Source organism: Lutjanus erythropterus, chromosome 14, assembly GCF_056507025.1.
Source record: "Lutjanus erythropterus isolate fLutEry1 chromosome 14, fLutEry1.hap2, whole genome shotgun sequence".
Lineage (NCBI taxonomy): Eukaryota > Metazoa > Chordata > Actinopteri > Lutjaniformes > Lutjanidae > Lutjanus > Lutjanus erythropterus.
In genome coordinates, this window is record NC_139330.1 from 210,001 (window position 1) to 220,373 (window position 10,373).

The following is a 10,373-nucleotide window of genomic DNA, read 5'->3' on the forward strand; positions in this document are numbered from 1 at the left end:
CCCAGTGGAGCTGTGGTTGCCATAGGAACACACTCAGGAAAGTCAGTACAGATCATCTATCTATAACCCCACACTGGTCTAACTGGTCTACCTGTTCAGTGATGGTCTAACTCTTCTACCTGTCTCAGGTGGTACGTTCTGGACGCTGAGACCACCGACCTGGTGGCGATCCACACTGATGGGAATGAGCAGCTGTCAGTGATGCGTTTCTCTGTAGGTAGGTGGAGATAAGTTCAATCCAACAAGTTGTTTCCATGACACCGTTGTGAAAGAAGTGAACTTCATATCCCAGAATGCTTCTCTGTGTGTCTGCAGATGGCAGTCTGTTGGCTGTTGGATCTCATGATAACTTTATTTACCTCTACACCGTCTCTGAGAGAGGACGCAAGTACAGCCGATACGGGAAGTGCACAGTGAGTCTCTTCAGACTTTTTCCTTTAGACAAATGTTCAACGATGCACAATTAAGTGTAGTAAATATAAACTAACGTGATGGTTAGGTGACGGTCAGGTGACGGTCAGGTGACGTTCAGGTGACGTTCAGGTGACGGTCAGGTGACGGTCAGACGATGTTCAGGTGATGTTCAGGTGGCGTTCAGGTGACGGTCAGGTGACGGTCAGGTGACGTTCAGGTGACGGTCAGACGATGTTCAGGTGACATTCAGGTGACGGTCAGGTGATGTTCAGGTGGCGTTCAGGTGATGATCAGATGACGTTCAGACGATGTTCAGGTGGCGTTCAGGTGACGTTCAGGTGACGTTCAGGTGACGTGCAGGTGACGGTCAGGTGACGTTCAGGTGGCGGTCAGGTGACGTTCAGATGACGTTCAGACGATGTTCAGGTGATGTTCAGGTGGCGTTCAGGTGATGTTCAGGTGGCGTTCAGGTGATGATCAGGTGACGTTCAGATAATGTTCAGATAATGTTCAGGTGATGTTCAGACGATGTTCAGACGATGTTCAGGTGATGTTCAGGTGGTGTTCAGATAATGTTCAGGTGATGTTCAGATAATGTTCAGATGATGTTCAGGTGATGTTCAGATAATGTTCAGACGATGTTCAGGTGATGTTCAGATAATGTTCAGATGATGTTCAGGTGATGTTCAGACGATGTTCAGGTGATGTTCAGGTGATGTTCAGATAATGTTCAGATGATGTTCAGGTGATGTTCAGGTGATGTTCAGACGATGTTCAGGTGATGTTCAGACGATGTTCAGGTGATGTTCAGATAATGTTCAGACGATGTTCAGGTGATGTTCAGATAATGTTCAGGTGATGTTCAGGTGATGTTCAGATAATGTTCAGATGATGTTCAGGTGATGTTCAGGTGATGTTCAGACGATGTTCAGGTGATGTTCAGACGATGTTCAGGTGATGTTCAGATAATGTTCAGACGATGTTCAGGTGATGTTCAGATGATGTTCAGGTGATGTTCAGATAATGTTCAGATGATGTTCAGGTGATGTTCAGGTGATGTTCAGGTGATGTTCAGGTGATGGTCATGTCTTACCTGAATGTTTCCACAGGGACATTCCAGCTACATCACACACCTGGACTGGTCACCTGACAACAACTTCATCATGTCGAACTCTGGAGACTACGAGATCCTCTACTGTGAGTACTCTGATAGTTCACTACTGTGATACTGTGTGTTTGTAGTACTGTGTACTTGTGAAGTAACAGTTGTGTGTTTTCAGGGGATGTGCCAAATGGTTGCAAACTGATCAGAAATCGTTCGGAGTGTAAAGATATTGACTGGGCGACGTACACCTGTGTACTGGGATACCACGTGTTCGGTTAGTACACCTGTGTGTCTGTTACTGATTGTATGTATGTGATGCTGTGTGTGTATTTGAAAATGCAGTGTTTTCCAAATATGTGACAACAGGTGATATTAAACAGATAGGAAATAAATAACCTTTCAATATAAATGTGTGTGTGTGTGTGTGTGTGTGTGTGTCAGGTGTGTGGCCTGAGGGTTCAGATGGCACCGACATCAACGCTCTGATCAGATCTCACAACAGGAAGGTGATCGCTCTGGCTGATGACTTCTGTAAAGTTCACCTGTTCGCCTACCCCTGCTCCACAGCCAAGGTGAGACACGTTAACTGAAAGGACAGTGGTCACATTAATTATGTCAGTTCTCATTAGTTCTTATTCTTCAACGTAAGAATAAAATCCCACCATCCTGCTTCTGTAATCAATACTGAATATTGATCAGTTTTCAGCCATGGTGGACATGCTGATTAAGTAGAAACAAACTGAGGATCAGTCGGACAATGATCAATAATCTGTCCATGTGTGTGCAGGCTCCCAGCCATAAGTACAGCGCCCACAGCAGTCATGTGACCAACGTCAGTTTCCTGTATAAGGACAGTCACCTGATCTCAACGGGTGGGAAGGACACCAGCATCATGCAGTGGCGTCTGGTGGAGAAATCTTCGCTGTCTCTCACTGACGGCCTCCTCTCCAACTCCGCCCCCCACCGGGTCGACCCCGTCTTCGTCACAGCAACTCCCACACAGGAACCCGTCCCTCCCCCGACCACCAACGGGACCCAAGAACCCTCCCCGGACACCCCACCCCCCACAGAGTTAGCCCCACCTGTCTCAGAGTTGACCCCGCCCTGCTCAGAGTCGACTCCGCCCCCCTCAGACAGCACGGTGAGTCTGAAGGACAGCCTGGAGCCGAGCGATGACACGGCCACGCCCAGTGACGAGGGGCTGCCCCCCCTCACCCCCCCCTCATAGACCGTGAGAGTCCGTGTGTGAATGAGTGTGTTCTGGTACAGCTATCTTTGTGAGGACCACGTCTGTTTACACCAAAGTGAGGACAGTTTGACAAAATGGGCTAATTTTAGGAGTTTTTCACGCTGCACGTTCTCAGCCCAGAACCAAAAGATCCACGTTGCACTTCTTCTCACCCTGCAGGACTAAAAGTGTGTTGCTTTAGTGACTGATGTGAAAAGTTTAGAATGTGAATTCTTCACTTCTAAAACACTCCATCACATGCTGTCTTTTTACGTCGATCTCTTTTATTACATGAAATGATTTTCTGTTGATCCGCCATGTCGAATATGAAATTTGAAAATGATAAAAGCCATGACACACAAAAAAACCTTGTGTGGAAAGGCCTTTAGCCTGGAGCTAAGTGCAGTGTGAAGCCCTTTTGGCAAAGTGAGGACACATGAGGACATTTTGTTTGGTCTCCGCTTTGTGTCAGACCATTGAGGACTCGGGGGCGGAGTCAGACGTGTATGGTTCAGTGAGAGTTAAAACAGTAAATGTTTGACACAACTGACTCGATCATTTAGCGTATTATTAACATATCATTCATATTCAAATCATCAAACATCCATAAATACACAAATTGAACCATCTGGTTCTTCATTATCTCAGTGATCCAGTGATAGCTGCCCGTTTCCATGGTTACACTGTAAACAGCTGATTCAGCACACACAATCACAGAATCGGTTCTCAACGAGGTCCTCACAAGTATAGAAGTACAAAGAGTGTGTGTGTGTGTGTGTGCGTGTGTGTTCTCATCAGTCAGCTGTTAAAATAAAAAAACGTTCCTTCAGTTTGAACAAACATGTGATGTCACAGTTTGAGACACCTGGAGAGAGTGATTTACCTGGAGGAGTGTGTCAGGTGACTTTGTCTCCTCCAATCAGAGCAGAGCAGAATGTGTTGGGCAGGTGGGGTCAGAAAGGACCCTTTTAGAAACTTTTAGCAACTTAATGTAATCTTGTTTTAATCTTGGTGACCTATAATGAAAAATACCTGTAACGATTATTGATTATTGATCATGTAAACACTGATAAGGTCATTAATTATTGTTTTGCGCTTTTATTTTGATGAACCACCAAACTTAATACTTCTGAAAGACGTTTCACAATAAAAGCCCAGCAAGGAAGTGACAGTACTGTAAAAGGCTTTTAATGTGAAACTAACAGGAAATACGAACCACACAAGACCGAGCAGAGAGCCTTCAAAATAAAATGTGATGGACATAAAACATGAAATAATCCCAGAATATCTGATTAAAAAGTCAAAGGTGTGATATAAAAACTTCCCATGATTCATTTCATTAGCAGACAGCCAATCACAGCTTCACAATCTTTAGTTCAGATTCAGGTCTTAAAGAGACAGTTCTTGGATGTGTTTGGAGAGCGTCTCACCTGAGACAGGTGAGCATCGGTGCAGTGTCGAGAGATTGTGAAAACAGTAAGTGAACAGGTGGAAAAAGGAAGTCCCCCTCCAGAATAAAAGCTGTGACTCAGATGTTTTTGACAGAGGAGTGTCTCTGACAGTTTGTATATACTGCAGCAGATATCTGTGTGTATATTTCTGTTCACCACCAGGGGGCAGCAGCTCCTCAGCTACACTGACTCACATCTCTCAGCCAATCAGAGCTGCTCTCCTCTGATTGGCTGCTTTGAATGACTGCTGATGATGTTTGTTTTCTGGACCATTTCTGTTCAAGATGTTTTCTGAATGTCATGATGATGTCACTCCGGGGGGCGGGGCCTTCGAGGGGCAGGGAGGGGAGGGCGGGTTGTTCATGTTTTTGCCTTTTTAATACTCTTCATCTTTAATATCTTCATCTTTTCTACGCTCGTCTCTCTGAAGGGCTTGTACAGAGTTCAGGGACTCACCTGGATGATCAGGGAGGGCGGGGCCATGGGAGGGGCGGGGTCTTGTGGGAGTTTCTGGATTAAAGTGTTTTTCATCAATCAGTAACAACATTGATAGCCATGATGATGATGATGATGATGACGATGTTCATGTGACTGTTTTGAGCCAATCATGTCTTCTCTCATGCATTCCTGTCAGACGACAGACTGTACTGAAGATTTCAACAAAAAAATGCAAATAAATGTTTTGAAAACTGACTTCCTGCTTCTGTTGTCATGGTGATGGTGATGCATCTGCAGTGTGCGCTTCTGTTTACACGTATTGATCTAAACACACAGAATCACTCAGCTGAAGTTATTTTAGAACCAATCAGTTAAAAGTGTGCAACAAGTCCCAAGTGTTTCTAGTCCAAAACAGGTCATTACGTGTCCCAAATGACTAAACACAGAAACAGTTAAATGTGCAGAAATAAAATGATCATTATTTTTAAATTAAATGAATGTAATTAAGAGCCATTTCACCAGATTGATTCCTTTTCCTCTCAGCTCGTGACTTCAGTCCCTCCAGGAAGTTGTGATGCAAAAAAATCAAACCCGTCACCGTGGATTCAGTCCAAACTCTGGAACCTTTTCACAAATTCAACCAATCATCGTAGCTTCCCATGACTTCCACAAATCACATCAGTCCCCCGCGCAAACATCACATATGATCGTCTCAATGAACTCTGTTTTCGTATTTATATTTTTTCATTTTGTCATGGGTTCTGAAAAGATATTTATCAACTCTGTGCACTTTTATTTTGTAATTTTATCATTTGTGCTATTTTGACTGAATGAGTGCTCCAAAAAGATGCCTGATGCTGCTCAGTCACTTATAAAGCAGATTTTGTTAGAATTTTCTGGTAATGTTACTGAGAACACTCAGAACAGCAGGCAATGCAACTTTATTTTTCTATTTTCTCTTGGTCCTACAATTTATTGCAAAATAAAGCCCAAGCATTGCTCATTGCAACTTGCATCACAAGTTTTGAGAAAAGCTGTTGTGAAATTAGGCATTTTAGGCCACAACAGTCTCAGAAAAGGCCACACCTGAAACCTGATCAGGTGAAACTGACTCATGTTTTCAGTTGACTCAGTGATTGGACAGCTGTTGGTCCAACAACAAACAGCTGGATTTAAAACTGTTCATGACAACAGCTTGAGTTTGGTTTGTGTTTATTCACCTCGACACTCTGACCGACTGTACAGATTCATGTTTACGCACTGAACAAAGGTATATGGCACATTGCATTCTGGGAAATCCCCCTCACAAGTTTATTTTACATCATGTGGTTTGATAATGTCAGAGTTTGCTGGGCTGTGATTGGCTCAGGCGTTGCAGCGGTTGTGGTAGCAGCAGGTCCAGCCGGGCTTAGAGCATCTGTCCAATTGAATGCAGCCCTTTTCTCCGTTATCTGAGAGAGCAAACAGGAAATGCATCATCAGAGCACAAGAAGGTATCAGACTTGATGTGAAAGTTGTACAGGTGTGTGAGGACGCAGGTGGAGGACTCACCTCGGGTATAGCAGGCCTGTTTCGTGTTGCTGGAGCAGTCCAGCAACATGTTGTTGACCATGTGGAAGTCCTCACCGTAACACTGGATGGTAAACTTCTCAGCTGCAACACAAACACATCTGTGACCAAACCTGAGACACACCTGACTAACTGACCCTCCCTATGTCCCACCCCTTTTTGGTCTGTGCTCCAATAATAGCTGAGAAAACTTGTTGCTTTGGCTAATGTTCTTCTTTTCCTGAAAAAGTGGCATGTAGAGTCACTTTCACAGGTCAACAGACAAATCAAGGACATCACGTCTACGTACCAGAAACAGGAAAAGACAAACACGGTTACATCACTAAAATATTACTCAACTACATGTAAAGGTACAATCAATAAAAGTACAAAGTATTCTTCTAAAAAACTACCCAGAGTAACTGATATTTGATACATTATCAATAGCTGTCAGTCAATCAGAGGTGTTTCTGTTTTTCTTTTGTCACTTATTCAACAGAAGGCTCTACATGAAAAGAACAATCTGATTAAATATTGATTAGTTCTTAATTGGTCAAATTCTTAATGGCAGTTAATTCACTAATCATTTTTGGTTGTAATTGATTAGCCTGCTCACCTGATTGATTACAAAAATGCAGATGAAAGGTTGTGATATTAATTCAAATTGTACTCAGTACTCAACTATGATTGTAAATGTAACTCTGGAGATTACATGGTGTAAGTACAAGTACATCTACTCATTAAATTACCTCCAAAAAATCGCTCAATTACAGTAATTTATTTGTAATTGCTTACCTCCACCTCTGCATATTATATTATATTATATTATATTATATTATATTATATTATGTGTGTTACCTGAGCAGAGCGGCAGCAGCAGCAGCAGCAGCAGGTAAGCCTTCATGTTTCTGGTTTTCTGTTGATCGACTCACTGAGCAGCAAAAACTGAGAAGACGAGGACGTCGGAGCCGGACTTTTATCCACACAGGTGGACAAACAGATAACTGATCTGAACACAAACTGAACTCAGGTCGCCTCAGACGTGACGTCTGTTTTTCCTTCAGTTCAGTCTGAGTTTCAGCTGAGTCATGACTGGACATCGTGTGTCCACATGTGGACATGTCCTCAAGCTGATGGACCATTTATCATGTGTCTCTGCTGAGTCATGACAGGTCAGTCAATGATTGGCTGACAGTTTATCCTTTGCACTTTGGACGCCGAAGCTGAAGTTCATCAAACATCTGTTTGTCCCACTGAGAAGGTTTCTACTGATCGATCAGCTGATATCATCTCCTCTCTGATCGATCAACATCAGTGTGTGTGTGTGTGTGTGTGTGGTCGTCTCACTGTCCAGACGGACTCCTCTGAGCTGGAGGACATCGATCACCTGGGGGGACAGAGGGAGTCGCTGAGTGTTGGTGGACACGATGATCTTCTTGAAGATGTTTAAGGTTTGGTTGAGTCGTCAGAGATGACGACAGACTGAAGATGAAGATGGTTGACGGTCCATTCAATGACCGCGTCTCCAGATATGAGACAACTCTGAGCTGCATGTCTGTTTACTTCCTGTAACATGACTGATTCATTCTTTAGGAAGTTTTGTTTCGTACGTATTGTTAAGAATATTTACTGTTTGTTTTGTTTAACGTTTTGATAATCAGCTCAGAAACTTTAGCTAGTTAGCATCATTAGCTTCATTCAAACTGGACAGAAACAAAATGAAACTCACTAAAACATCTTTATTTATCTTTTTACTGTTCCAACAATCACCAGCTTTGGTTTGCTTTAAATAAAATGATAAATCTCAGAGTTGTGGAAATATTCTGACTCTACACAGTTTCTCATGGTGGTTCTCCCTCGCTCATCTCGTCTGATCAAAGATGACCATGTTAGTTAGCTGACAACCAGACAACAACCAATCAGAAACAACAACAACCAGACAACAATATCATCATCAACAACAACACAGTACAATATTGACTTCGTCCCAGTTGGATTGTGACTCTTATCCTAATAGCAGAAAGTCTGGATATTTAATTGAATACAGGACAAAGACAAAATATTTAATAGTGTGTGTGAACTGAGGACACTAACAGCTGATATTAAAGGTTATACAGCACATTGTTTACATGTTATTAAACACAGACAAGTTTTAGATGTAGGACTCCCATAATGTTGTATCTCACAAACATTATCATGTCAGATGTGTAACCAGGTTTGTTGCTGAACCTTCAGGTTTGAGGTTTTGTTGGCGGTTTGACCTTTAACCAGGTAAAGTTGCAGGTTTGTGTTTGTTCTGAATGCTGCAATAATCCTGTACGGAACAGTTCAGCTCTCTGTGTGAAATGAATGCAAAGACTCTTGATCACTGTGTTTGAGAACATGCAGGGACAAATAGCAGAACAGAAAAGAGCAGCTGAAATATTTGAAAGATTTCTCTAAGAAAATGAAATGAGACTGACCTCTGCTGGTCACAGATCAGAACAACACCAGTACTGTGAAGTGTAAGTGGTGGCAGTTCAGAGGAAAACCCTCTCTTCAGTGTGTCACACACACACACACACACACACACACACACACACACACACACACACACACACACACACATCATCCACAGACCTGTGTCAACATACGGGTCTTTTAATGCAGGACACTGAGGTTTCCCATTCAGACATGAAGATATCTGCACAAACAGAAACACGTTTTTCATTCATTCTTGTTTTCAAGAAACTATAATAATTCATTATCTGTTCTTTTTTTTTTTATCTCTGTGCTTATTAGCTGAATATTTATGATGTGTAACAATGTTAGCATATAAACTGTAAAGAACCGTATTAAACACAGTGGTTTCACTGCTGTTGTCTTTAGATGAAGCCTGCGCAGAATCGATCGGCTGTGATCATGGTGTGAAGTTTTAATCTGTCAACAAGATATATTGTGGCTGATAATAATGACGTTTTTCTTAAAGAACCGTTTCAATGTGCTTTACAAGGCAGATAAAGTCCGCGTTCAACGACGCACTTTATTACTTCAACAACAGCAAACTTCAGGTAACCTGCAGGTGATCTAACAGGACATCAGTGTCTGTTCCTGTATTTTCTCTGAAGTCAGCTGGAAACTGTCCACTGCAGCTTTTTGTCTCCACCTCCACATCTCGTCTACTCACCAGGTGAAGCGCGGTTCATCTCGAAGAGGCCTATTGTTCATTTCTGATCAAACCCTCTCCTTCGACCAGCACATCAGACAAATCACCAAAACACCTTTCTTCCACCTCAAGAACATCGTCCGTCTCCGTCCATCCGTCTCCTCCACAGCTGCAGAAACCCTCATCCACGCCTTCATCACCTCCCGTCTGGACTCCTGCAACAGTCTCCTCTACGGTTCACCATCACAAACCCTCAATAAGCTCCAGTACATCCAGAACTCTGCCGCCCGGCTACTCACCCGCACCCGCACCCGTGACCACATCACCCCCATCCTCCACAAACTCCACCGGCTGCACATCCCCCAGAGAATTCATTTCAAAATCCTCCTAATTACATACAAAATCCTGAATCACCTGGTCCCACCCTACCTGTCTGAACTTCTTCACCGACACACTCCCACCTGTGCGCTCCGCTCTGCTGACGCTAATCTCCTGGGGGGACAGGGCTTTCTCCATCGCTGCTCCCACCCTCTGGAACTCACTCCTCTCCCCATATTCAAAAAAAACTGCTCAAGACTCACCTGTTCAACACCGCTTTCAACCACCGACTGTTTCTTCTCCTCATCCCTTGTTTGTTTGTTTGTTTTTTCTGTATGTTGTTTCTTCCTTTCTCTTGTCTTTTGTGAAGCTATATAAGTATAATGAATTATTATTATTATTATTATTATTATTATTATTATTATTATTATTAGCGTTGTCACGTTACAAAACAATTAGTCTGTATAGAACTTACACAATAAAGAAACAATGCGTACAAATGTCGCGAGAGTTTCGCAAATCAACAGTTTCCCCTTAAAACTGTCCAAAAACATATAAAATCAATATTGAAAAATAATGTCGAAGGTTCTCTCCATCTCTGTGTCTTTTTATTTTTATTGAACTCGGACGACAAACAGACTGAATGTTTGAGTTTGTGCCTTCAGGTCAGATGACGATGTTGTAGTTTGATCGTCCTGACGGCTGGCGGCGGTAGAATTTGTTTGT

The 10,373-nt window shown here is 42.8% G+C and overlaps 2 protein-coding genes across 5 annotated transcripts in view; one reads left to right on the top strand and one right to left on the bottom strand.

Annotated features, from left to right (window-relative positions):
• The window catches only part of eml4 (EMAP like 4), a 20,917-nt gene extending 17,818 nt beyond the window's left edge, over positions 1 to 3,099 (top strand). For all 3 annotated transcript variants that reach the window (XM_084735261.1, XM_084735262.1, XM_084735263.1), the window contains 7 exons: positions 1 to 41; positions 129 to 217; positions 316 to 413; positions 1,524 to 1,611; positions 1,695 to 1,793; positions 1,961 to 2,091; positions 2,307 to 3,099. The exon at positions 1 to 41 is cut by the window's left edge and continues 27 nt beyond it. In XM_084735261.1, coding sequence (XP_084591387.1) covers positions 1 to 41; positions 129 to 217; positions 316 to 413; positions 1,524 to 1,611; positions 1,695 to 1,793; positions 1,961 to 2,091; positions 2,307 to 2,747 — 987 coding nt within the window. In that variant the 3' untranslated portion in view covers positions 2,748 to 3,099. The remainder of the gene's footprint in view (positions 42 to 128; positions 218 to 315; positions 414 to 1,523; positions 1,612 to 1,694; positions 1,794 to 1,960; positions 2,092 to 2,306) is intronic.
• Positions 3,100 to 5,831: 2,732 nt separating this feature from the next.
• On the bottom strand, positions 5,832 to 7,278 carry LOC146314948 (uncharacterized). 2 transcript variants are annotated; one of them, XM_084735287.1, is made up of 3 exons: positions 7,043 to 7,278; positions 6,188 to 6,289; positions 5,832 to 6,087 (listed from the first exon to the last, which is right to left on the bottom strand). In XM_084735287.1, the coding sequence occupies exons 1-3, from the start codon at positions 7,086 to 7,088 to the stop codon at positions 6,002 to 6,004; spliced, it is 234 nt and encodes a 77-aa protein (XP_084591413.1). In that variant the 5' UTR covers positions 7,089 to 7,278; the 3' UTR covers positions 5,832 to 6,001. The 2 variants fall into 2 exon arrangements, with proteins under 2 accessions (XP_084591413.1, XP_084591412.1); XM_084735286.1 differs by having other exon boundaries at positions 5,832 to 6,289; positions 7,043 to 7,202.
• Positions 7,279 to 10,373: the final 3,095 nt, after the last annotated feature.

What these genes read in the sequence shown, in the direction of transcription:
- LOC146314948 (XM_084735286.1), bottom strand. Translation starts at nt 7,088, where the DNA reads ATGAAGGCTTACCTGCTGCTGCTGCTGCTGCTGCCGCTCTGCTCAG. An exon ending in GCTGCTGCCGCTCTGCTCAG is followed by an intron (nt 6,290 to 7,042) that starts GTAACACACATA and finishes TTTGTGTTGCAG; the next exon opens with CTGAGAAGTTTACCATCCAG.